This window comes from Zootoca vivipara, chromosome 2 (assembly GCF_965207765.1).
Source record: "Zootoca vivipara chromosome 2, rZooViv2.hap1.1, whole genome shotgun sequence".
Lineage (NCBI taxonomy): Eukaryota > Metazoa > Chordata > Lepidosauria > Squamata > Lacertidae > Zootoca > Zootoca vivipara.
In genome coordinates, this window is record NC_142584.1 from 102,934,540 (window position 1) to 102,961,957 (window position 27,418).

At 45.0% G+C, this 27,418-nt stretch overlaps 1 protein-coding gene across 1 annotated transcript; it reads right to left on the reverse strand.

Annotated features, from left to right (window-relative positions):
• Positions 1–1,784: 1,784 nt before the first annotated feature.
• CCDC71 (coiled-coil domain containing 71) lies at positions 1,785–26,852 on the reverse strand. Its single transcript, XM_035106870.3, has 2 exons — positions 26,707–26,852; positions 1,785–9,466 (listed from the first exon to the last, which is right to left on the reverse strand). Exon 2 carries the CDS (start codon positions 9,403–9,405, stop codon positions 8,218–8,220), a length of 1,188 nt encoding a protein of 395 aa, XP_034962761.2. The 5' UTR covers positions 9,406–9,466; positions 26,707–26,852; the 3' UTR covers positions 1,785–8,217.
• Between the last annotated feature and the right edge of the window lie 566 nt (positions 26,853–27,418).

A 27,418-nucleotide genomic window follows, 5' to 3' on the forward strand; every position in this document is an offset into this window, starting at 1 on the left:
TTCAAGCTGTCTGGTTGTCCATCCATTTTACACTAAGTAAAGGTAACCCTGACCATTAAGTCCAGTCGTGGACGACTCTGGGGTTGCGGCACTCATCTTGCTCTACAGGCCCGGCATTTGTCCGCAGACAGCTTCTGGGTGATGTGGCCAGCATGCCTAAGCCGCTTCTGGTGAACCAGAGCAGCGCACAGAAACGCTGTTTACCTTCCCGCCGGAGTGGTACCTATTTATCTACTTGCACTTTGACAACGTGCTTTTGAACTGCTAGGTTGGCAGGAGCTGGGATCGAGTAACGGGAGCTCGCCCCATCACGGGGATTCGAACCGCCGACCTTCTGATCGGCAAGCCCTAGGCTCTGTGGTTTAGACCACAGCGCCACCCGCGTCTACACTACAGAACAGCAAAGCTTATCATTAAACCACTGCTGAATTCTGTCCCTTTCAATAACACCCAATTAAATGTATCTGCATCTATCAATGTGGAATTGGGCATCACTCATCTGAGAAATCCTAAGTGTAACGGATTGACACCATTTTGAAATATTTATTCCTACCTGGCTGGAAAAGAGTTAATCCACCTCCAGCCTGACTGACATAACATTCTGGTGGGGGCGGGACTGTTCCCAGTTTAAAAGGAGGGAGCAGCGGTTTTGTCAGTTGAAGAGAGGGAGAGGGAGTGGGTAGGTGTGTAGAAGGAAGTTGAGAGGCCAGGAGAGTGGGGATCTAGATGAGGTTCAGGAAGGCTCGATGTTAAATGTTTGACAGAGATTATCTACAACCGAAACGTAGCTTATAAACACATGAAAAGTTAAAGAAACAACTATGTTCCAAGGTTAATAAAATTCTTCTCTTTTGTGCCATGTAGTATCGTCATTATTTTTCCAGCAAGGTATTGGGACTCACAGAAGTGGTAACTCATTAGAGGGGATAAAACTTACCTCAGGAAAAGCGGTGAAAGTTTGTGTCTTAGAGTAACACTGAGGAGGCTTAGAAAGACCTGGGGTGTCACCAAGTTGTCAGTGTGGAAAGGGCAAACTTTTACAGTAGGGGGGAATCAAGCCGAGAGAGACCCTTTACTGGTGGCAGGAGGTTATTCTATCAAACAGCCTAGAGTTTTTCTTTGATACCAGGCCACGTGAGCTGGAAGGAGAGTCTCTTTACTTATAAACCCACAGGAATAAAGGGGTTTATTTGGAGGCAGTGGGAGAAGAGTGTGTGTGGCTTCACCTCTGGATTCCTGTGTCGCATTTAAGTAATAGAGAGGGGGACATTCATCGCACTAAGCATTAAGGGTTTCAGCAAATCATGCCTTTACATCCATCCATTGTTGCAAGGAGGGGACAGGAAGGCTAATGTGCGGGGAAGCTGTGGTCCTCCAGGACACCAGCTCCCATCAGCTCAGCCAGCATGCTCAATGGTCAGGGATGGTGGGAGCTGTATCCTAGCAACAGCTGAAGGGCCACAGGTCCCCTGCCCCTGGAGTAATGGACCATTTGCAGTTGTGTTCCTGCTTCTTATGGTGGTTTCTTCCTCGAACAGGCACTAGACTTGAGGAGGAGCTTCTTCTCCCCCGCAGACGTGTTTATCAATTGTGGCTTAAGATATGTGAACTGGGGAACAATGAATTATTGCTAGGCTGCTCAACATCCGCTGCATGTGACTGATATTAAGAACACAATCAGGGAGTTTCTCTGCAACCCAAGACTCTCACCCCCATCTCGCCTCAGTTTTCAACATCTCCGAAGGAGAAAAGGACTTTAAAAAGACAAGACAGACAGAGTAAACTGGGTTTTGAAGCACCATTTTTTATGTAGAATGGCAGAGCGGGGAACATCTGCTACAATTCCAAAACCAAGGAAAGAAAAGTTTCACTTCATTTAAAAAATAAAAGACAGGTCGGGTTTTTTTTGTTCCCTTCCCCTCCTTGGCGAAAACATAATACTCAAAAAATTGCCTTGCGTCACACAAGGCTGTTCCAAAAATATACAAACACTGAAACCGTAAACGGTGGGCTGGCTGTATATGTAACATCAAAACAGAGAGCTTCAGAGAGCGTCCTGCACCAAGAAATTGAATGGGAGAGAAATCTGCTCTTGCGAGGCAGCCAGGTGGTGGTTCAAACCCATAATACCAAAGTGTTCTGTTTGCTTCTCCTCCCACATAGTGCCAGGGAGCCACAGGAGAGAAGTAACCAATGACCAGAGAAAAATATATGTCTGTCTATATAATGTTATATCAAGGTTTACAGCACGTTGTGGAAATGGCGGGTGGCCACAAGTTCAGGGCTGGAGATGAGATCCACTTCCATGAAAGGACACCAGGTTTGTGCTTGGCAATGTAGAAACGATGAGAAGGGCCGCCGCGCACACCATACCTTGTGCTGGCCCCGCCGTAGTCTGGCTGGCAGAATCTAGCTACTCTGCAGGTGACGTCTATCAGGAAAGACAGCATCCGAAACACAAAGGACCAAGGAGAGTGTCGTGGTGTGCTACATAAATGAAGACCGCCTCTGTGGCTCCCGTGTCCTTTGGGTGCAAAAGGGTACAATTCAAAGTGCTTTGCATATGGAGACTGGCAGAGGCAGAGAGACAGCCGGGACACAGTGGTTTTTCAATGCCTTGCGTTTTAACAACTGTTTCCACAGACCCTCCCCGGTTCCAGGCACTGGTGTAGCAGCAATACCCTGTCCAGAGCAATAGGAAGAAAAACAGGGGGGGGAGGGGACATTTCCAGACCACCACTCTCCACAGACCCAAATAACAGCTCCCCAAGGACCTCCCCACGACATTTTAGCACTTCCAATCCCTGCTGGCACAGCCACAGCGAAGTGTTTCACAGGACTGATGGGGATCGGTCTGGGTCCTGCAAAGCATGCGGCGAAGGTCACCGGTCTTTGGGGTTGCCTTAATCCACCACTTCCAATCGACTCTTGTAGGAAACGCATACCAAGGAAAGCAGGAAGGAGGCAGGTTGCCCATGCCCAATCGCCTCCCAACTCCCAAAGACAAGGCTGCTCAATGAGAAGCATGGGGCTCACCCACAAAACCCGGGGAAGATTCTCAAAGCAACAGGAGCCCCTTGGCATCCTCCCACACGACTGCAGGGAGGGAGGCTTCAAACATAAGAGTGGCACATGCAAAAGCTCCCTTCTTGCAAATGTCAGGGGTGGGCTGGTCAACACGGCCCTAATCACACCATGGGCGTAGCCAGGACTTACATTTTTTTGGGAGGTAGGACACCCACCTGTCTGGCTCGGTCTAGCAGATTCAGAATGAACTGTCTCAACAGATGTCTTTAATCGCTTTCTTTTGACCCCCATGCTCAGGAAAAAAATCTGTCAAAACTTTTCTACAATTTCTACTTTTAGTTAGCTATTATTTGTTTACTTGATGTTGGGGCTACGCCCATGACTCACATTGGAATGTGTGTGCAGTTTGAGTGAGCAGGGCTACAGTTTCTCCCCCCCTCCCAAAAGCAGAACTAGCCTGTCACAAGAGACTAAGAATAGGAGACTGAGCATCTAAGTGCATGTAATATCTTGTAAGTACTCCTAATCTCGCTTCCTTCTTCCAGGTGTCCATAGCCACTCAGCAGCAGCATTTATTCACATTTATCGCATCCAGAGCCTCCACATGCCCAGCAAGCCAAGAGGGCATGAAGCATGTTCTCAGCTTACAAACGCAGTTGCTAACTCCCAACCACAGAGAATATGTAATCCCTTACAAAATGCAAGCGTCATGAAGAATGGCTCAATCTGAGACCATTCTGATGCATGCTTTCTGGTACTGGAGCTGTGGAATTGTGAGTAGCATTGGACAGAACCTGGCCAGGGGCCTGTGCAGCCAAAGGGCCTCATCTCCCCCTTCCAATTGCCTCTCTCCCCCAAAAGGCACTCAATACCGTGCAGAAGTGAATCCAGTGATCACCTTTCAAGCCCAGAGATACAAGTATGCGAGGGCTCAGTCCAGTCAACAACACAAGAGAGCTTTCCAGGGAAATCTCAAGCCGATTCAGCTTAGGAAATCGCAGGGTGGTGGAACAGGGCAGTGCAGACAGCTGCCCAGGACCCAAAGATGGAAGCTCTGAGTAGTCATTACCAGATAGCCACAACATAACCACGGGCGTGCTCTCCTACTGGGAGGCTGGAGATCAATACATACGTCAACGTGTGAAGTTGTCTCACGCCTAGCATCCAACGCATTATAGTCTCCTCCAGCAGTTACTAAGGTTGCTTTGCCTAAAATAAATCTTCCCCTGCCCCCAAAGATTCTTCTGAAACTGGGATGCTGGGGGCTGGCCCTGTGACCTAGTAGGCACGGATGCATGCAGAGAAGCACCCGCGCAGCTCAGTGGTAGATAATCTGCTTCCCATGCAGAAGTCCCTTGGTGCAACCCCAGCAGCTTCAGTTAAAAAGGAAAGGGGGCTTAGAAAGACCCTTGCCTGAGGCTCTGACAACCAGCACCAGTCCGAAGAGAGAATACTTGGCAGATAGACATATAGGACAGATCTAAGGAAATTAGATCTATTGTGAAGCTTTACTACATGAGGGTGGCTATTCCAAAGACACCTGGAAACTGAGAGCGGAGGTTGCATGCATGAGCCGAGCGCTGGCCTCATTTCGCCATGCCCAAAATTAAGTGGAGCTCTTGACGGAGGAGGTCTACAAGCACTTTTGGCACCAGTCCCGTTTTTAAGCATCCACCACGAGACACAGCCTCCCTCTTAGCATTCTTTTAAGTAAGATCGTTTTAGTTGAGGAAAGCTTGCTACTGAAGCTACAAGCAACCGGGGGTCATCACAGGTTCTCCCACACTTCAGCTGATGGGCGTTAAGAGGCTCGAGGAATCATTTCCATGCAAGAGACCATTCATCTCCTTGCGCTAACTTATTGCAGTGAACTACGTGGGCTTTTCAAGCATCAACCAGGGAGAGGAAACATTACAGGCTAAGTAGATGTGACCATTGTAAAGGCACAAAAGCTATCTAGAAAACCTGCTGAAGTTTTCTTTAGAGTTATCTTTACTGGGCTAAGTGGCATGATGCTAGTGTCTTTTGGGAACAGAACGCTTGGCTGCAGCAGATTGAAAACATGCTTCCTAGAAGACCTTCTTGACCTCATCCCTGGGGGATTCCCCGAGCTTGAATGGAAGAGCTTTCGTCTTGCGCTATTCATAAACTGCTTCTGCGTTACACTGCCTTTCCAGGCTAATTTGAACATTGCAAAACCAAAAGGAGAGGTTGCGACACAACAAATAACTCAAAATTGATGGTGCATTGATATAAGCAAACTGCCTGATGAATTTCCATTTTAAAAAATCATTTTCCTTTTCAGGTGAGAAAGAACTCTCCGATAGTAAGAGCTGCTCGACAGTGGAACAAAGCACCTTGGAAGGTGGCAGACTATCCTGCACTGGAGATTTTGAAACAGAGGTTGGGTGGCCATCTGTCTTTAGTTGTGATTCCTGCATTGAAGGGGATCGGACTAGATGATCCTTGGGGTTCCTTACAACTCTATGATTCTATACCAGGCTGAAGCCTTGTCTGTTGTTGTTGGGTTTTTTTTTTCTTTCTGTTTCTTTTCACAGCTTTCAGCCCAGGACATTTACAGAGGGACTTGGTACACACACATGGACACATCCAGCCAATCTCACATCTGGTATTTAGGGCAAAGAGGGCTAATCTCCCTTTACTGCCTGCAAACCAGTTGTGGAGCCTCATTTAATTGCCATATATGTTGCTATCTCTGTTCCTCTTATCGATCCAAGATATTAATTTGTTCAGCCAGATGTTGTGGAAACTCGCAACTCCCATCAGCCCCAAGCAGCACGGCCAATGGTCAAGAATGCTGGGAGTTGCAGTCCAACAACATCTTGGGGTGTGTGTGTGTCAGAGTTTCCCCCTCCATGCTGTAACAACTGTTTCTTCCTTTAGAACACAATCCAGGTACGCAGAGTTTTGTGAGTTGGCTAAGAATTCCCTCGGCAAGCCGTAACTCCTCCAATGAAAACGACAACCCTCAAGGGCACTTGAGCAGGTAGAAGTCACACAGATGAAGCCAAGCTATGCTCCTACGCAGTCATGAGCACAACAGGTGCACAAATCTAGAACCAAGGCTGCACCAAAAGCTGTTCCGGGAGGAAAGCAGTCTCCTCTAAAAGCAGATTTGTTTGTGTACTGACGCACCCAACTGCCACCCAATCTCGACTTTGCCAGGCACTTGGTGTGAGTGTGCACACGCACACAAATGGCATCGTAAAGAAACTTGCCCCTAGCACATTCCCTATTGGAAGAGTGGAACAGAAAGGATTTCCTACAAGTTCATTGAGAAGAACATTCTTAAAGCATCTACAGCAGCTTGGTGGAAGGTTCCCCCGTTTTCCTTTTGCTCTACCAGTGACAAAAATACCTAACTCAGAAGTGATTGCAGAAAGGAAGTCTATTATCCTTTGGAGAGAATATTTTCTGAAAGCAGCTTAACTGGGGCAGGCCCAAGTGCTGGAGCCGTAGTCGGAAGAGGCTGGATTTTCTCCTTGCCTCAACTGAGAGGAGTCGCTCAAATCTAGAGGGAAACCCCCCCCCCAATGGAAAGATGCCAAGCAGCTACTTAGATGAGCTGCTGTGCTAAAAGCAAAGGTTGTCCCAGCCTAGGCGTGAGAAGGCAGATTTCCAGAATGATGGTGCCGGCAGCTCTGCAAAGTGAGAGCATCTGCCAATGGCTCATAGAGTAGTTCCGCCACCCTCCACCACAGTGGTTCAACAGGTTTAAAACAAACTTAGGCTTGCAAACATGGCACAGAGTATACTCTTCCTGAAATCAGTATTTCAAGAAGGTGCTGGCAAGGTTAAGAACCTTTAAAGGCAATGCTAGGATTCTTTTTGCAACAAGAATCACGGCCAGTTACTTCTACATCAAGCCCGAAAACCTCTTGTTATCTTACTGCAGCAGGATACACCTGGGTACATGCAGATGCCCAATGGCTGTAGGTCAGACATACTAAAATGTCTGGTGGCAGAAATGTTCCAGCGATGGCACTAGAAACTATTTATCCTAAGCAGCCACAGGTTCTTTTTTTAAACAACTAAAGAGAGGGGAGAGTCAATTCCACTATGGCTCATTAAATTGCCCTTTGGAGAATAAAACGCAGGAAACAGGAAAGTGGCTGGCAAGCAGAGCCCCCCATGAACTCTGCTGAGAGGCACCAGATCTTCAGAAGGGGTTTCCACAGAGAGGCGCCCTCCCTGCCCGCTATGGCACTAACATGGCACTAAATTGTGAGGCACCCTTTTCGGCTAGCTTGGGGCGTGCCAGGGGCCTTGGTCTGTCCTCCCTTGCTACTTTTTTCATATGCAAAGTCTCCATATTTGGGGGCAACTCTCTTCCCCAAATATCCCCTTTCCTCCACCACTGCCTCATGGTCTGCTGAGATTAAAAAATCTGGTCAAGCGAAGGGACGAGGGCACCGGAGAAAGCCAGCGTTTTCTCCTTCCCCTTCTATAAACTCTTCCAGCTGATGTGCAACCTTTATCTCCCAGTCAGCTCTATGAGGTGGTCGCATGGGCGGCAAGCAGGAGCCAGCGGCTAGTAAAGGGCAGCCAGCCATTCAGATTTACAGCAAAGGGAGGCAACACTGCAGACAGGCAAAGGCCTTCCATTAAACAATCTAGCAACAAACTGGAGAGAAAAGCTTTTGAAACCAATTTGGGGGGTGGGGGGGGGCAATGAAGAAGGGATCACATTCTGACAACCCTTGGGCAATGCATGTACGTGAGTCCGTAGATACTTATATTTAATAATACGTATATAAAATATGATCAAATTAAAACCAAGTGGGTTTACAGGGTTGTTGTTGTTGTTTTTTAAAAAAGAAAAGTAAAATATCACAGTACACCAATCATCCCCGGTGTTGCCACATCCCAGATGTGCGCTCTGCCATGTTGAAAAAAGCATGGTAGAAAAGTGTTCTAGAGGAAGGCTAATGCTCTGCTCCATATATCTATCGGGGTGAAGCCTCCGAGGCCTCCTTCAACATTTTAAAAAGTTTTTTTATATAATGTATAATCCAACAGTTGCCCAACTCTGCAGAACTCTCCCCAGCTGCTAGTGACAGGCCTGAGGACTGCAAACATGGATATCCTCAACAACTCCCCCACCCACCCAAGAGGCCTGCAGTCTGTTCGATCGCGCTCACATTCGTGGCCCCAACTTCTTCGAGCCACTCAAGGGACGCTGCGGGAGTGAGGCAACGGCTGGATTCTGATGACAGGGGACAGATTAACCCGGAGGATCTTCTGGGCTCTCCTCCGCAATTCGTCATCGGAAGAGCTGTTCACCTTGATCGCCCGGAACTTCAGCAGGTTCAAAGTTGCGGACGCCAGGTCTGGTTTGCTGGGAGGCGAGACGACGGGATTTGGTTTCTTCCTGTGCGGCAACTCCTTCCCCTCCACCGCTCTTTTCCTTTTCTGCTCGGCCGTCTCCTGGGGGCTGCTGCTGCTGCCTCTCCGTTCTGTTTTGGCCGCGGGTGGCTCCTTCGTCCGGGACGTCCCAGTGCTGCAGCTCTGGGAGGCGCTTCCAGAAAGCCTGCCGTTCAGAACCCCCGAGGCTTTGCAAGCGTTGCTCTCCTGCAGAACTCCACCCTTGGGTCCTTTTACGAGGCTCACCGCCAAAGTGCCAGAGTCCGGTCCTTTTTTCACCAGGTTCCTATACCCTTTGGCGTCCAACTGGCCAGGTGTCATTTTAGTAGCTTTGATGGCCGGAGGCTGCCTGGACGCCCCAGCTGCCTTGAGGAGCTTAAGGTCCGAGGGCGAAATCCCAAGGTGCCCTTGTTCACATTTGGACTCCAGGCAGGATGCTGTGCCTTTCAGGGGGACCAAGGCTTCCAGCACCACAGAAAGTCTCATGGCCGGGTAGACACCAGGGTACAAGTGAGCAGGGAAGCCCATAGATGCATTCGACGTGCCCGAACGTGTCCGTTTCAAGGAGTTCAACAGGAGGTTTGTGGAATTACTGCTCTTCGGCAATGGCTTTTTAGAGTCTTTGGGAGAACTTATGGTAATGCCTGCTAAGGGGCCAGGTACCTTTGCCACGACTGCGGTGCTTCGAGCCGGAGCCTTTGCGGATTCTGAAATAGAGGCAGCTGTTTTTGAAGCTGTTTTTGCCTGACCGGGCATACGGGCAGTACACGAGCTGTACCCATAAACGTCTTTGCTTCTGAGGATGGTGGGCTGGTAGCCCTCCTCCCGGAGGCCTTGAATAAAAGCTACCAGCTGGGTCTCCGTGTCAGACAGGTCCCTGGACATGGGGTTGAACACTCGGAGAGCTTCTTCCAAGGCCTTCTGTCCTGCGGAGGAGATCCTTGACCACGAATGGACTGCTTTTTCTTCCGCATTGTCCGCCTCAACATTCATGGCATTAGGCTAGCAGTAACTTCTTATGGATCCAAACCACGTGGAAGCCAATGCAGGTCACCTCGAATGAAAAGGGGGAAAAGGCAGTTAACTTAACAACCCGAGAAACAGACAAATACAGGGTATTTTTTTTTCTTGTGTGGAGGCTCTCAATGCCCCAAGATACCACTGCAATGAGTTAGCCTTACCTTTCAAGAGCACAAGGCCTAAAATCACAAGGGGCCAACTCTGCCAGAACGCCATTGACCAAATAAGCACATTGTAGCAAAGCTGCAGAGGACACAGAACTGCCTGGATTCAAGAAAAACTTAAACCTAAACCAGAACTGTACACCATTTAGCAGGTTGCATCTCCCCGCTTCCCCAAAGCATTGCATCAGCCACAGATGTGATTTTAAGGAGCTGCTCAAAACTACCCCAAAAAGGCAAGCTCAGAGCAGAAGACTTCCTGTCCCGTCACTGGACTCTTTTATGTTAACACTTTTTCATGATTCAGCAGGCCATAATCCTGCTGAGCACAATTCAAAGTGTTGGTGCTGACCTTTAAAGCCCTAAACGGCCTTGGCCTGTAAACCTGCAGGGGCGTCCCCATCGTTCAGCCCGGACACTGAGATCCAGCGCCGAGGGCCTTCTGGCGGTTCCCTCACTGCGAGAAGCAAAGCTACAGGGAACCAGGCAGAGGGCCTTCTCGGTAGTGGCGCCCGCCCTGTGGAACACCCTTCCACCGGAGGTCAAGGAGATAAACAACTACCTGACATTTAGAAAACACCTAAAGGCAGCCCTGTTTAGGGAAGTTTTTAATCTGTGATATTTTAATGTATTTTGGTATTTGCTGGAAGCCGCCCAGAGTGGTGGGGGAAACCCAGCCAGATGGGCGGGGTATAAATAATAATAAATAATAACAATAATCCTAAAGAGATGCTCACACAGCAAATCTTCCCCCTGCCCTAAGTCTCAAAACATGTCATAAAGCAGCGCCTGCATTTTCCATTTGGGTCTATAGGTCTCCCAAAACAAATGTCTAAACAAATGTCTTATGTTCAACCAAATTAACCCCGCCATATCATCACCTTAAGCAAAGGCTATTTCAAGGAAGTCGCTTGCTAAGATTCTATTGACCCCCATCACAATTAAGGCTTTGTACTTCCTTTTGATTCTATGGAGGTACAGGGGGACATTTTGATTCCCGTTGCTGATAGGAGAAAAAGGTTGCCAGGGCAATAGGTTGCCAGGAGGGTAAGGCATATCAAGGCGCAAACTGACTAGGTAAAAGGGTGCTGTCCTGAGGGTGACTCAAACGAAACCCACACTTTTTCATTAATACACGTGACACCTTCATCATCTGGCCCATATTTTGCTCGTGAGTAACTTATTTTTTGAGCATGTGCACTCTTGAGCACTTATATTCTGTCACTTCTTTATTATTTATTTCATAAAATTTATACACCCCTTCTTTGTAAACAAACAAAAACCCCTCAATGCAGTATTACAAAAAGATAAAACAGTAAAATCCAGAAAATCACGCTTCCCCTGTGCCGGCCGCACCATCCTGCGATGTTTCCATCAGATAAAGAAATAGGCTTGCGCACCAAGAGTATGAGTAGCTCTGCCAATCTCATGATGAGTCCAATTTCTCATTATAATGGCTGCAGGAAATGCTCGGGCCCCGCTCAGGAACAGCTGGGATGCTGCTCAAGTCACTTATCTCTTTGATTGCATTCTTAATAGGTATACTGAAGTTTAGGGCCCGGCAGCAACCAGGCCGTATTACATATCATGTCCTAGTCATGGTGCAAATACAGGAAAATAATTTCATTGACGACACATCCCCCCAAATCCAAACAGTCTTAAGAAGAGGCTAGCCAGCCAACGGAGTTCAGGAACGTTGTCACCTGGAACAAAGGTTTAAGTTTCAAGGATGTGGAAACACCTGTTGCGCACTTGAGAATCATGGAGACACCAGCATGACAAGTCTGAAAGTGAAGATAGCACTATGAGCATGAATGAGGCCTCCCCCCCCCCCATAAAACATACTGGTGGTTAAGGACTCTGTGCCCAATTCTAACCAAGCCAGGACCACTTCCTTTCTTCGGTTCTTAAGGGACGCACTTGACTCTAATCAATTTACTGGTTTGGTCCTATAGGTAGCAACCAACTTCCGAATGCATGTTCCAATGCTGCCGTGCACTAATTCAGACACACAACTTACAAAGCCCATTTAAGATCATACACTAGAGATGTGAAGGCCTTGTGGGAAAGAGAAAAATTCAGGGCGGAAAGAGGGCGGGTTTTCTCCAAGCCTTTCTTTTTATTTTGTTTTTTTCTGAAAAATGTCCGACTATGAGAGGTGCAGAAACTTGTTTCAATCCAGGCAAACTTTCAGTGTTTTATAAGTCCATTATAAATATGGTGACAAATGTGAAGAAGCAGAAACTGATATGGAAATGAATGCTTTATGTCTGCTTGACACTGTGGAGGACTGGAGGGTCATATTCAATATTAGTCCTCCTCAAGAGTAGATGATCCACTGAAGTTGATGAACAATGCTAACTTGGTATGTTCATCAATTTCAATGGGTCTACTCTACGTTGAATGTATAATCATTTTCTTTTCTTTTCTTTTTCTATACTGATGTTTTCTCCCGTTTGGTTAGTTTTGTTGGCTGTTCTTCATACACTGGCAAAACGACAGAGTTGCTGGATTCCTTAAGTGTGAACTGAATTGTACCATTAACAACCATTTGTACATGCTCGTGGCATTTTTTTTTTTAACTTGGCTGCCACTCAGCTATGCCTTGTGAAATTCTGGCCTTAGTGATTAAATTGCATCTTATATGATGTGTAGAAAATCCAAAGAGAGGTTTTCCTTGATTGAGCTTCCATTCAGCAGTTAAGATTGGATTTCCACAAAGCACAGCCACGGAACGACGAGGAAAGCCCTTGGTTCCGAGAGAATTAATCGGTGTACAATACGCTCAAGATATGAGTCGAGCAGAAGTGGGGACGAGCCTTTCCTCTTTGAACTGTGACTCTTAGACCAGGATAAAACAGATTCAAATATGCTGGTTTCATCTCCCAGTACCTGTTGCTGTTTATATAACCTTCTGGCAATGTTGCTTCTTGGGAGTCCTTGCAGTTTCAAGGGCATTTGAACCACAAAGATAAACACTACACACTTTCAGCAATGCGAGCTGCCACAACAACAACTGGAGCGATCACTTGAAAAATGGGAAATTCAAAGGTTGTGAAGATGGGAGTGCAAGGCAACCCTGACTGCGCCTTTGAAAAAAGCTCCACTCCAAGCCCAAAGGCCAAACCTGAGAAGACATCTGTATAATGGACATTTGCTTGCCCACTGCAGTGAAAGAGCACTGCCATCAACCTTTGAATTGAGGAAGCTGGCTTATACAGTACTAACATTTTTTTTGGGGGGGGGTATATTCTTGCTGTTTTTTTGTATTTTGTTGTTAGATCCGGTGATGAATTGTAAGGTGATTGTTTAATTTGATTGAATATTTCTTAATGGGATACTTTCGTTAACTTACTGCTCAAATTTTCTTATACTCTATTTTGTAACTTGTGAATTATGTAATTTTCATCCTGCGAGCCTCCTTGACAATATTGATCGTGGAAAGGCAGCATGCAAATAGATGATACTAGACCAAACCACTGGTCCTTCTAACTCAGGGGTCAGCAAACTTTTTCACACAGGGGGCCGGTCCACTGTCCCTCAGAACTTGTGGGAGGGGCAGGACTATATTGGGGGGGGGGAGTAAATGAACGAATTCCTATGCCCCACAAACAGGGTGGATAAAAATCAATGATTTTTTTAAAAAAATCAAAAAAATCGGATTTTTTTGATTTAAATCGGATTTTTTTTATTTAAATCGGATTTTTTTGATTTAAATCGATTTTTTTGCTTTAAATTGGATTTTTTTTAAATAAAATGCTTTTTGAGGAAAGAATATTACCATCCAAAGGTTATTCCATCATGAAATAAAGATTAGTTTTTTTAATTATGTAGTATAAGGTTGTATATGTTTAATTTATGGGGTAAATAAATTCCATTAATCCATTCACCTCTTCCAGAGGTTTTTGTAAGATTATTGGGCAGTTTCTCTGCCTACAAGATATTATCACAGGTGCTTGGTTTACTTTTGCAGTTCTCAAAACTGAATTTGACTCAACAGAGATCACATGCCTCTTCTTCACAGCAAAAATGTTATAACATGAACAGAGTTGAGAAAAAGACCTTAATCCTATTGTTCTACAAACCTATGAATACAGAAGCAACCCCTTCAGTGCTAAGTTTCAAGAAGTTCAGTGAATAGAATAGAAACAATATTTTTCTGATTGTTTGGACAGTATTTAAGTTTTTCATGTGTAGGCTGGGCTGACAGTCTAAGTTTCTTAAAATATATATATTTTGTTTTTGTTTAGCCAAATTAGTTAACAAACATGGATGTTTGTTTAAGCAAATAACATTTGCTGAAATGTTATTGTTTCAGTTGAATAAATCTATTTAAATTGTTATTATTAAGGTAATGATTATTTTTCTCCTTCCTAAGTACAACAGTAAAGTTGTCCAAATATGAATGATTAACCTATTAAACTGGGGATAAAAAAACTAATATGAAAAGTTGTTATTCTAAAAATCTTCATCTACTTGCATAATAAAGTTATACCAGCAAGAATTAGTCTTTATGATTTAAATCAACTATGATTTAAATCAAGCCTTACTGACTAGTGATTTAAATCGTGATTTGAATCGTGATTTAAATCAGTTTGATTTAAATCAAATCCACCCGGCCCACAAATAACCCAGAGATGCATTTTAAATAAAAGCACACATTCTGCTCATGTAAAAACACACTGATTCCTGGACCGTCCACAGGCCGGATTTAGAAGGCAATTGGGCCGGATCTGGCCCCTGGGCCTTAGTTTTCCCTACCCATGTTCTAACTGGTTGTTAGTTTCTATTAATTTCTATTGATTCTATTGATTTCTATTGATTTAATGGTTTACTTTTGTCTGTATAAGATATTCTGTTTTTAAATGTTTTATGATGTTTTTATATACAGTACAGTTTTATATACCTTGACTTACGAACGACTCGACAACCGAATTTTTCGACTTACGAATGGGGCAAATGGCCGTGCGCTTACGAATTACTCGACATCCGAACGGAAACCGCAGCAGTTTTAGATAGGGATTTTTTGTTTAGATGGGGTTGCTTCGACTTACGAATTTTTCCATTTCCAATGCATTCCTATGGGAAATCGCATTTCCAATGGCGCTTTTCGACTTACGAATTTTTCGACCTACGAAGGTGCCTTCAGAACGGATTAAATTAGTAAGTCGAGGCACCACTGTATGCTGTAATCCACGCAGCCAGATGGGCATGATATAAATAATAAAAATTAGTAGTAGTACAGTAATAGTAGTAGTAGTAGTATCAGTATCATCTACACTGACTGGCAGTGGCTGGTTTCAGAAAGGAGACATTCCCAGCCTTGCCTGGAGATGCAGGGACTAAACCAGGGGCGTTCTGAATGCAAAAACACACGCTCTACCGCTAAGCTATGGCACCTCAGTTTAGCCAGTGGCAGAAACTAGCAAGGCAAAATCCATCTGCAGTAGTAATGCTCCCCTACTCCACAGACCCCTTTTAAGGCTGTGTAGGCACCGTACATTTACAGCCCATGACTTTCCCCATCCTGAGACTTGTCGTTTCCCCCTCGCATCGCTACAGCTCCCAGCACCCTTGAATGATTAGTTTGCAGGATTAATTGGGGGAAGTCATGTGTTTCAAATGTATGGTGCTTACACAGCCTAAGTCAGGGGTCAGCAACCTAAGGCCCATGGGCCACCCGCTCGGCGAGTCCCCATGCGCTGCGCTATACCGCCGCGCCACGGGGACGCACTTCTGAGGCAGGGATACCATGGCCAATATTTCACTACCTATAATACTATTTTTTAAAAGTGCTATCTAATCTCCTGCAAAGGTTTTTGAATTATCCACAAGTGCCTCGCAGCTACGGAACTTCCCGCCTCTAAATATCTGTCCCTGTCTGAGTTTAAGCATCTTCTGCAATGCCTGGGAGAATTTAGCTGGCGTGAGGTAGCTTTTTTTTTTTTTAAAGCTCACTTTTATAATTTATGGTGCCCCATTCTTTCAAAGGAGCAGTCCAGGTTTGCTCAGAATACAAGGAAGGCGGCAGGGGACCTAAGAATTGGCATAAAAAGAACCATAAGAGAATCTCATTCGTAAGAACCACAAGAGAATCATATTCCACTTCAAAACAGCAATATTTCCACACGCCTTCTAAACGATTATAAAGAAAGGCTCTGGAGGGGGTTCGACAGCAGCAAGGCCATCACTGAGAAAGCCCTGTTTCTTCAAGAGCACCTGGCACATTTGCATGATCACCATAGGTAGCTCAGTCGGTAGAGCAGGACACTCTTGATCTCAGGGTCACGGGTTCGAGCCCCAGGTTGGGTAAAAGATTCCTGCACTGCAGGGGGTTGGACTAGATGATCCTCACGGTCCCTTCCAGCTCTATGATTCTCCCTTCAAGGAGCTCAGGTAAGTATCAATGGGGGAGCTCACTTCATGTGACAGATTAGTCTAAGAGATTGTGGGTGCATTCAAAAAAGCACTTTATCCTGTGTTCCGGGTGTTTCCCTGCCTGATTAATTTCTGCATTAGATGTAAACTTTCACACAACGTAAAAGCCATTTGTGGAATCTAGTGGAAGTTAAGCACTCAATTCTGTGTTGTTTTTGTGTGACATGGCAGCACAACGCTAAAAAAGCCATAGTTCCATAACACGACAGGTACTACGGTGTGAAAGTAACATTAGAGATCAGGACAGAAGTGCTAGGGGTGGCCAACTCCCAAGGGACTGTGATCTACTCACAGAGTTAAAGACTGCCAGTGATCTACCCTCTTTTGGAGGGTTCAGGTCAAAGTTGTTGAGTTTTTCTTAAGGAAGAGGGAAAGCCCATTTTTTAGGGGTTCAGGTCAAAGTTGTTGAGCTTTTTAGGAAGAGAAAGATCCAATTTTTAGGGGTACAGGGCAAACACCTGTTGAGCTTCTTTGGGGGGAGCCAGTGATCTACCACAGAGGTTCAGTGATCTACCTGTTGGACGTGCCTGAAAATATTGCAATAAGCCGCATGTTTGAATGCAGGCTATGTCTTAGAAAAATAGTTTCACGGCAATAAAGATGAATGTGCTTCCCAAAATGTTATTCTTATTTCAAACGATACCTATTATAAAGGGGACAGGGCAATTCAAAGAGTGGCAAAAAGAACTGCAAAGATTTGTCTGGCAGGGGAAAAAACCAAGAATAAAATATAAAATTTTGATCGACAAGAAAGAAAGAGGTGGATTTTCCTTGCCGGACTTGAAAATGTATTTTGAAGCGTCCTGTCTATGCTGGATAAAAGATTGGATAACATTGGAAAACACAGACTTGTTAGATTTAGAAGGATTCAACAACAGAGCCGGTTGGCATGCATATTTGTGGTACGACAAGAAAAAAGCGCATAAAGGATTTACGAACCACGTGATAAGAAGATCATTATTTGAAGTCTGGGAAAGAAATAAAATGCTGTTAGAAACCAAGACCCCATGGTGGATTTCACCAATGGATGTATTTATTGTGAAAAAGGTGAACATGGAAGGAGAGAGGTTAACATATGAAAAAATTCTAAGAAAATCAGAACAAGGATGGAAATTGAAAACATATGAAGAAATCAAAGATTCATTAACCAGTTGGCTGCAATACCATCAAATAAATGATATATTTGTTAAAGATAAAAAGATTGGCTTTGAGGACAAGAAGTCCAAATTTCATATAGAATTGCTAGAAGGCAAAACAAAATTATTGTCTAGAATGTATGATTTGTTGTTAGATTGGGATACAAAAGATGAATTGACAAAAGAGGCCATGATTAAATGGGCAAAAGATTTTGGGCACAACATAGACTATGATTGTTGGTTGAAGCTGTGGAATCAATCGATGAAATTCACTGCATGTACCGCACTGAAAGAGAATATGTGGAAAATGATATATAGATGGTATTTAACTCCAGTAAAATTATCTAAAATGTATAGAATGAATGACAGATTGTGCTGGAAATGTAAGGAGAGGGATGGAGACTTTTATCATATGTGGTGGAAGTGCGATAAAGTTAAAGAATTTTGGGATATGATATATAATGAACTGAAGAAAATCTTTAAATATACTTTTCCAAAAAAACCCGAATTATTTCTGTTAGGAATTATAGGTCAAGAAATCAAAAGAGAGGACAATGTATTATTTTTATATGCAACAACAGCGGCCAGGACTTTACTAGCCCAAAAATGGAAGACACAGGACCTACCGACGATCGGAGAGTGGCAGACAAAAATGATGGACTATGCAGAATTAGCGAGACTCACTAGCGGGATCCGGAACCAGGGGGAAGCAAGGTTCCTAAAAGACTGGAGTAAATATGTGGATTATATGGAAAAAAACTGTAGAAGTTTAAAAACTCTTGCAGGGTTGAAGTAAATCCTGTGAATTGAATGTGAAGGGAAAAATTTAAGAAACTGCGAGACAAGCTTTGATTAGAAAACCTTATGAGGGGAGGGAGGGAAGTCATAGAAAAAGGTATGTAGAGGTGTTATGCTATAATTTGAATGTTTAAAAATGTAATAATTGGAAAATCTAATAAAATGTTATGAAAAAAAAAAAAAAGAAAAAAAAAGAAAAATAGTTTCACATTCTGGCAAGGGACATCAAAAGCCTAGTCCAAGCCCTCTGCTGAAGCTACAGGATCCCTGATGGAAGGCCACCCAGCCTCTGCTTAAAACACACCATTTCCCAAAGAATCTGCTTCCTTGCCAAACAGTCTGTACCATCATCTAGCTTTTACTATCTATGCGATGGCCCTGATTTGAAGATGGCTATACCATACTGCCTCTTCTCCGTGTTAACTATACCCAGCTCCTTGGCAACCTTTTCTTCTAGGGCTTCGGTCTCCAGACCCCGTGTTAGAAACTCAGGTATATAAGCCAATCGCCAGATGGAACCTTAAACCTAGGTTACGGTTGCCGCAACAGAATGTCTAGCCGCCCTTTCTCCTTCAATGAGATCTGTTGTTATTCATTTCTACGCTGCTTTGTATTTTAAAGAGTGTTAGGAAAATTCCTAGGGTTCCTTCCTTGGAGTAGACAGCCGAAAACCTCAAAGGAATGAGGAGTCAGGTACACAAGGTAGGCTCAACAGAGATTTTTTAATCATTAAGACAGCGCTGAATAGTCAGCCACAAGGCTATTGCCACAAGCCTAGTCTGACAATGGTACATGCCCTTAGGCTTTTCTTATATACTCTTCTTCTATCAGCTAAATACATATGCAATCCTCGTGCCCGTATCATTTATGCAATAAAGGTAAAGGTACCCCTGACCATTAGGTCCAGTCACGGATGACTCTGGGGTTGCGGTGCTCATCTCGTTTTACTGGCCAAGGGAGCCGGCGTACAGCTTCCGGGTCATGTGGCCAGCATGACTAAGCCGTTTCTGGCGAACCAGAGCAGTGCACGGAAACGCCGTTTACCTTCCCGCCGGAGCGATACCTATTTATCTACTTGCACTTTGACGTGCTTTCAAACTGCTAGGTTGGCAGGAACAGGGACCGAACAACGGGAGCTCACCCCGCCACGGGGATTCAAACCGCCAACCTTCTGATCAGCAAGCCCTAGGCTCTGTGGTTTAGACCACAGCACCACCCATGTCCCCTCATTTATGCAATACTATTGGCTAAAGCAATGCGTGAACAGATTGTGGACACTCTGTCTGGCCTTCCAATTGGACACACCATAGTTGGAGTTGTCTTCTCCTTAGAAATTCCTGCTACCTTATTAAGGTGTCATCCTCAATCATTCCTTTTCAGCAGGTTTCGGCTTGCACATTGTTACCTATCCCTCCCAAACTTGTCCTTCTCAATTCTCCTATTTTGTGCTAACTCCTTGTTATTACATTCCAATAAGTTTTCCTCCTCTTATCTGGCTAGCTATTAATGTCCTATTAAAGAACATACTTGCTGAGGGAAAGGTTCTTGCTGTTTACGGACACTGCTTTCAACAAGCAGTTCTGACTCTAAGCATAGACGGCAATTTTATTTTTAACTACTTCTATATATGTATTCATAACATTATACATCATATATTTACGATATAACATATATCATAACATATATTCAAAGTGTTGGTGCTGACCTTTAAAATCCTACATGCCCTTAGCCCAGTATACCTGAAGGAGTGTCTCCACCATCGTTCATCCCAGACACTGAGGTCCAGCTCCAAGGGCCTTCTGGCGGTTCCCTCACTGTGAGAAGTTACAGGGAACCAGGCAGAGGGCCTTCTCAGTAGTGGCACCCGCCCTGTGGAACACCCTCCCATCAGATGTCAAAGAGATAAACAACGATCTGACTTTTAGAAGACTTCAGGAGGCAGCCTTGTTTAGGGAAGTTTTTAATGTTTGAAGTTTTATTCCTTGCACGATGCCAAACTACAGCCATTTTCAAACTTCCTAGCTTCAGGGAACTTTTCCTACAGAGAGCTGCCCGCAAATGAATTCCTGCATGTCTGGCACGGAATCTCTGGGTGTTACAGAGGAGTCTGGAAAAGGTTCTGCTTCTGGGCACATGCTTACTTCAGACATGATGCTTGCCAAACTTGTTGGGCCTCCACATTAACTGAGTGTTCACCCCAGAGCACACCCAACACTAGCCTGCGGCTAAACTTTTACGTGGGTGGATTGGTCCAAAAATCAGGCTTCTGTTAGTCAATATAGGTCTTTGCAACGAGGATTCTTTAGTCCCTTGAATAATATTTTGAGATTATTATACTGGATCTTCCAGGCTGGCTGGAATCCAGATGTCAGCTGGAACATGGTATTTTACAAGAGGGCATATGGACTGCCCGATTTAATCAGTCCATGGTTTTTAAACAGGTACAGTGGTAGCTCGACTTACAAACGCCTCGACAACTGAATTTTTAGACTTACAAATGGGGCAAATGGCCGCGCGCTTACGAATGTCTCGACATCCGAAAGGAAACCGCGGCGGTTTTAGACAGGGATTTTTCGACTTACGAATTTTTAGATAGGGTTGAAACAAAATAAAAAATCCTTCCAGTAGCACCTTAGAGACCAACTAGGTTTGTCATAGGTATGAGCTTTTGTGTGTATGCACACTTCTTCAGATACGAGAAGAAGAAGTGTGCATGTTTTGACTGCATCAGACCAACACGGCTACCTACCTGTAACTAGACAGGGTTGCTTCGACTTGCAATTTTTTCCGTTTCCAATGCATTCCTATGGGAAATCACGTTTCCCATGGCGCTTTTCGACTTGCGAATTTTTCGACCTACGAAGGTGCCTTCGGAACGGATTAAATTCGTTAAGTCGAGGCACCACTGTATGTTGAAAAGCTAGCTCACACTCCTATCTGTAAAACAGCAACCACTTAACATTTATATGTAACTAGCACACAATGCCAGTGTTAGAAACTCACGATATATAAGCTAGGCACCAAATAGCTCCTTAAACCAGGGTTGTAGTTGCCAAAATGGAATGTTCAGTTGCCATTTTTGGCTCTAATGATGGACTGACTGCAATTGATTATCACTTAACCATCTGGCTGGTTCAAACGACAACCTTGAGCTAGGTTAGTGAGAACTTCAAAGAAGAAAAGTCACTTGATCCAGGGACGGTCTACATATATTGGCCTATTCCTACCTCTCTTTCTTTCCCCCATATGAACTGACCCAGATCCTGCACTCATCATGCGAGACCTTTCTTTGTGTGCCTCCTCCACGAGAGGTCTAGAGGGTGGCAACATGAGAACAGGCCTTTTCTGTGGTGGCTCCCCATTTGTAGAATGTTCTCCCCGGGGCGGCTCGCCTGGTGCCTTTATTAGATATCTTTAGGTGCCAGGCAAACAGTTTCCTCTATAACCAGACCTTTGGTCTTTAACTATCAGTGGGTAATAATAATAATAATAATAATTTATTATTTATACCCCGCCCATCTGGCTGGGTTTTCCCAGCCACTCTGGGCGCGCTTCCAACAATGTTTTGAATGTATTTCTCTTTGAATGTATTTCTCTCTTTGAATGTATGTAATGTTTTGAATGTATTTCTCTTTCCTCTTGGTTTTAATCTACCTCTGTGGGGTTTGTTGTCTATTTGTTTGGTTGTAAGTCGCTTTGGGTTGCCTTGGGCAAGCTAAAGTGAATGAACCAATGAATAAACAAACAAACAAATAAGAGCAGCCCTGCTGGATCAGGCCAGCAACCCTTCTAGTCCAGCATCCCATTCTCACATTGGCCAACCAGATGTCTACGGAAAGCCTGCAAGCAGGAACTCAGCACAACATCACTCTCCCCAGTAACTGGCATTCGGAGGCATACTGCCTCCAACAGCGGAGGTACAACGGGGAACTGTATTTATTTCAGCAATGCTTGGCCAAGGTCCCCCATGATATTCTTTTTTGCAAGCTGGTAAAATGTGGGCTAGGTGGTACTGTGTTAGGTGGATCTGTGGCTAGTTGATGGACTGTAGAGTTGCCATACGTCCGGGAAAACCTGGACATGTCCTCTTTTGGAGGGACAACATGCCCATCTGGGTGGATTTTTACATTTTAAAGGACATGTCCAGGTTTGGGGGTTTTCTTAATTTTGGGGGGGTTTGGGGGGATACGAGCCTGTTTGGGAGGGCGCTGCGCCCTGGAAGCAGAAGTGCTGCAGCAGAGCAAGGCCATCACAGCAAAGATCAGGTAGGAGCAGGGGTCCTGCTCCTGGTTGAGCCTCTTTTTTGCTCTTCAAGATATGGCAATCCTAATGGACTGTCCCAAAAGACCACTAATCAACATCTCACCACCCTGAAAAGAAGTGACATGATGGGTTTCCCGTTTCTGGCTGTGGGAAATGGCTGACTCCCATACGATCGGACCCCAGCCGTGCCAGTAATTCAGGGCTGACATGGGGGTCATTAGCCCTGGCAGACTCCCCAGGATGGGGGAGGACTGTCTCGAAGACCCGCAGATTGTCCGAGATTGCCAGCTTGCATTGTGCAAGCGGCAGGACACTGGGTCAAAGAGCGTGGTATGGACGGCACTCTCTGAAGCCACTCCCATAGCCGGGGATATCTGTGTGATAATTAGATTTGGACAATAAGCAGACATAGTCTGGACCGAAGAAGACTGAGAAAAAAAATCTGCAGAAGTGTACAGTCCCTGGCGTTTAAGCTCAGACTTCAAACTTGATTCTCGTCATGATTATGGAGGACTGGTATGTGGTTTTTTTCCACTTCAATACTTATAATTGGTTTTCTATCGCAAGCCTCATTAAGAGACCTAATTTATTTTGAGGAGTACAGATGGACTTCTGTTTATAATTAAATGCTCAACTGCACAACTTTGTTTGGTTTGGAAGACTTAATAAAGAAAAGAAGAATTTGCTGTGTCACAGCAAAAATAGAAAAATGAAAGTCTCCTCCTGTTTTGAGGGAAGTGGGAGGTGCTTGTTGGCTGACTTTGCAGTGATTCGAGACAATAATTTGAGATAAAGTACAGAGCATTTGTTTGCAGAACTTTCATTATGTGCAAGAGAGAAGGTTAATGGATGTCTAGTAGCCCCCCTCCTAGGGCCCGGGAGGGGGGATTGCGTGGTTTCCGAAAGCTGATCGATCATCAAATGATTTACATCTGTGGAATGCAAACATATGCCTAATATCAGAGACATATTTGGAAGAAAGCCCGGAGGGGAATAACTTAACAACTTAAATATATGGGAGTTGCTGGGTCAGTAAACTTCAAAAGAAGATTTGGATAACAGCCTGGATCAGAGATTGGAATGTGGAAGGAGAAGTTGTGCTGCCAAACAAGCTGGAAAAATTTGACATTTTTAAATAAGCTGTGCTCAATGGATGTAAGGATATATGATTTTGGACATGACTGAGAATTGCAGAGCCAGGGACGGAGAACTTAAGTGATAAGATCGGAATGTGGGAAACAGGAAAACTACAAGAAAATCAGGAATGAGACAGTGGAAATATGCCTCAGAGGTCCAGACTATGGGGAGCCCAGAAAAAATTAATAATTAACAATTTGGATTACAATTTGGTTCTCTTTTTTTAGTTTATTGTTTTTAATTGGAATATTGTATTTGGAACATTATAATTGGCTGTTTGTATTGGAAAATTAATTAAAATGTTTTAAAAAAGAAAAGAAAAGAACTGACATGATGGAGTGATGCATGGTTCTGTCCCAGGCTCGGTAACATTTGACATCTTTATAAATAATTTGTATGGAGGAGATGCTCATCAAATTTGCAGATGACAACAAACTGGGCAGGATAGCTAATATCTTAGAAGGTGGAAACCAAATCCAAGATGATCTCGACAGAATGGAGAACTGGGCCAAAGATAGCAAAATTTATTTCAATGGCGTTGAATGGAAAAGCTTTGCAGTTAGGCAGGAAGATACCGTACACCAAAAATAGGGAACCTGCAGCCCTAGGTGTTGCTAGACTCCCATCATCCCAGACTTAGCCATGCTGGATGGGAGTTGTGAGTCCCAACATCTAGAGGGCTCCCCCTAATATACACTCAATCTGTAGGGAAGACACCTGGATTGACTTCAGTACATGTGAAAAGGACGTAGGGGTTTAATGAGACCAAAAGCTAAACATGAATCAGCAGTGCAACGTGTGACAGACCATACCAATGAAATTCTAAGTTGCATTGAAGTCTATGAGGAAAGGTTGAAATGCGTTTGTCATGATTGCCCGGAGAAGAGACGATTAAGAGGTGCTACAGTTGCTATCCTCAAATATTTAAAGGGCTGCTGTGCAGATAATGGACCAAATTCATTCATTGGAAGGCAAGATCCAATACAAATGGTTTAAATTCCGAGAGAAACAATTTCCTGATGACGTGAAATGTTAGACTCCCTTAGAAAGTTGACTCTCCTTTGTTAGAACCAAGCAGAGGCTGGATGGCGAGCTATCATGGATACTGTAGATTCCCTGCACCGACGGGGGATTGGATTAGATGACCTTTGAGGTGCTCTTGCAACTCTGATACAATCCTGTCACATGTTCTATATCACTAGTCACTATAAAGAAAAGAGTTGATGACATGGGGCTACTGTTTTAGAAGCAAACACATTAGGCGCTATGTCTAGTTTCAACCAATGTCATACACAAAATCCATGCATTTCCCCCCCAAACACAGTACTAGTTAAGTAACAGCAGAGCCAGACTGATCCAGTAGAGAGTGGCTGGCCTGGACATCAACTTGCATCACAAATCTTCAATGAATTGACAAGGCGACTTTGGACAAGTCGCTACTGGCCTCAGGTCTTTTATTTATAAAATGGAAATTGCTTCATATGGTTGCTTCAAAAATAAAGTGTAGAGCATGAAGCCCTTTATACAAAAGGGGTACAGAAATCAATAATCTCATTCCCAAAGTAATCACATTCAGACTCATAGGCTGAGAAACCAATTAAAACACAGAACCCAACCCCAAAATGAACACACATCACTCAATCTGGAGCACCCAATGCATTTTTCAAAGTTAAAATGCTGCCACCTATCATTCAAAGGAATGCTAGAAGCAAGCAAAGCCAGCAGCAACTGGAGTATTAAGGCTAGGATCCTAATCACACTTCTAAGGAGTATTATTAGTAAGTGCAGGAGGATTTACTTTAAAGTGAACCTGCACAGGACTGCAATGTTAAGAAAAATGAGCAGGTGAGTCAATGGCCACAAACCAGAAATGGAAACTTGCAACATGCAAAGGTTTCAGATCCTCATATAAATGGAATAGAAATCACTCATCAAAAATCTTAAGAAAATTGGCTGGTTTTAAAAGAAGGAACAACCCAGAATTTACATTACAGTACGATGACAAGTTGGGACCAGGGGACCAGGCAGAGAAAAGCGTGTTTGGTTGGGCCATTCCTGGCTTTAATGAGTAACCATAGTTTGCCTTTTAACATATTATAGTAACCTGTAATAAATGTCATGCTTACTTCTGGTATTATTTTTCCAGCTTTTGTTTTAGAACATAAGCTAGGGGCTACATCTACCCGACTTGTTAATTTTGCCAGCCTCTTCAAGAACTTTGAAGGCTAGAAGTTGTTTTTCGATATACAAAATAAGTATCCACAAAGAAACATATCCTCTCAGCTCCCTTTGACTTTGCCAGATATACTCCTTAGCTGGGAAGAGGACACGCAAATATCCTTGAACAAATGTTTCCAATCATCTTGAGACTGGGATCTTAAGCATCTCACAGTAGTGACTGAGAGCTGCAAGAAAGTTTGTTAACTGTTGGTTTGTGAGTGCACACTGAGCGTCCTTTATCTGTAGGTGTTACAGGACTAGTTTTCCATCATTTAAAAAGCAACAAACGCCACCTTCAGAAGAGCGCAACAAAGCCTCCAGGAGCTCGAACATAAACCTGCGCTCCTAACTGATCCCAACCGAGCTCCAGTAGCATCTGGCTACCTGTTGAGATGCTTATCATGAATGTGCATATTTGGTGCAAATTGTGTGGGGAAACTACTGATATACCAGGATGACCGAGGCCACTCCAAGGGAAGCCAGCAAGGGCAGCAGGCATTTAAAGAGCTGGCTCCCTCCACTTCTGCAGCAAATATCCCCACCCACCCTTGTAACAAACAAAACCTCGGGCAACAATGCAGGTTTGAAACGCGGCGCGGGGAGTAAAGATGGCAAGGCACAAAAGTAAAGCTGAATTTACAGCCTCTCCTAAGGCAAGGACGGGTCCCCTAAGCCCGGCCCTACTCGGTGGCAGCAGAGTTTGGGAGGGGCACGGCGGGATCCACCCCTGCAGCTGTCGCAGGGGCAGGATCGGTGCCGGCAGGCACTGGAGCTACAACATCGGGGGCCTCCCACCGAGATCGGGGGGGGGGGGCAGCCCCGGAATAAAAGGTAGGGGGAACTCGGTGGGGTGGGAGAAGGCCCTGGGCGGTGCAAGGAACAGGCTGCTGCAGCGAAGGATACTCAGCAAAGCCAGCGGCGGAAGGATGTTCCTGCGACTCCCCCTCGGGGGGAAGGAGCGAGCAAAGGGCGGGGCATCCCATGGCTGGACGGAGAAGGGGGACGGGGGGAGAGTGGGAGGGGAGCCGGGCAGGGAGCCACGCGAGCCCCGAGTTCGAATCCCGACTGCAGCGCCCCCATCAGGGGCCGCGCTGCCCGGCGGGGCCGGACCCGCAACCTACCGGCCGCCGCGGGACCCAGCAAAAAGCCGCTGCACCGTTCCAGCGCCTGCAACATGGCCGCCCGCGGAGCGCCGGAAATACGAGGCCACTTCCGCTTCCGGCCCCCACGGAGGAGGGTCCCGCCCACCCTTCAGATTTATCACCTGGGCAACGGTCGCCGCCGCTGGTGGCCACGCCCACTGTCGAGTATTTCCCCGGCCACGCCCACGTAGGGCGTTCGTGACTCCGCCCACTCACCGGAGACCACGCCCACCCAAAGACCCCCGCCTACGCTGATACATAATCACTCATTCCCCTCCATCCGTTACTGGCTAACCATTTGGCTTCCATCTCATTGAGGCACCACAGTGGCCTCTTCCTTCCAGTTAATTTTAAAATGTTCATAGTCTTCTCCACCACGACCCCTCTATGTCCAAGCACTTCTGGAGCTCTCTTCTCCAACTCCGCAACATTCCTGGCATGCTTCTTCCATGAACTCTAGTAAATTATTTCTCTCAGCAGCACTCCATCTGCTTTCTTTGCCCTTCTCTCAGATTCCCCATGTCCTCCAACCAATATAATAATAATAATAATAATAATAATAATAATAATAATAATAATAATAATAATTTTTACCCTGCCCATCTGGCCAACCAAGGCCAACAGATCTTCCCACAATAACACTCACCCCTAAATTCCTCTAAAGATTACTTTCCTGAAAGCTTGAGTTTTG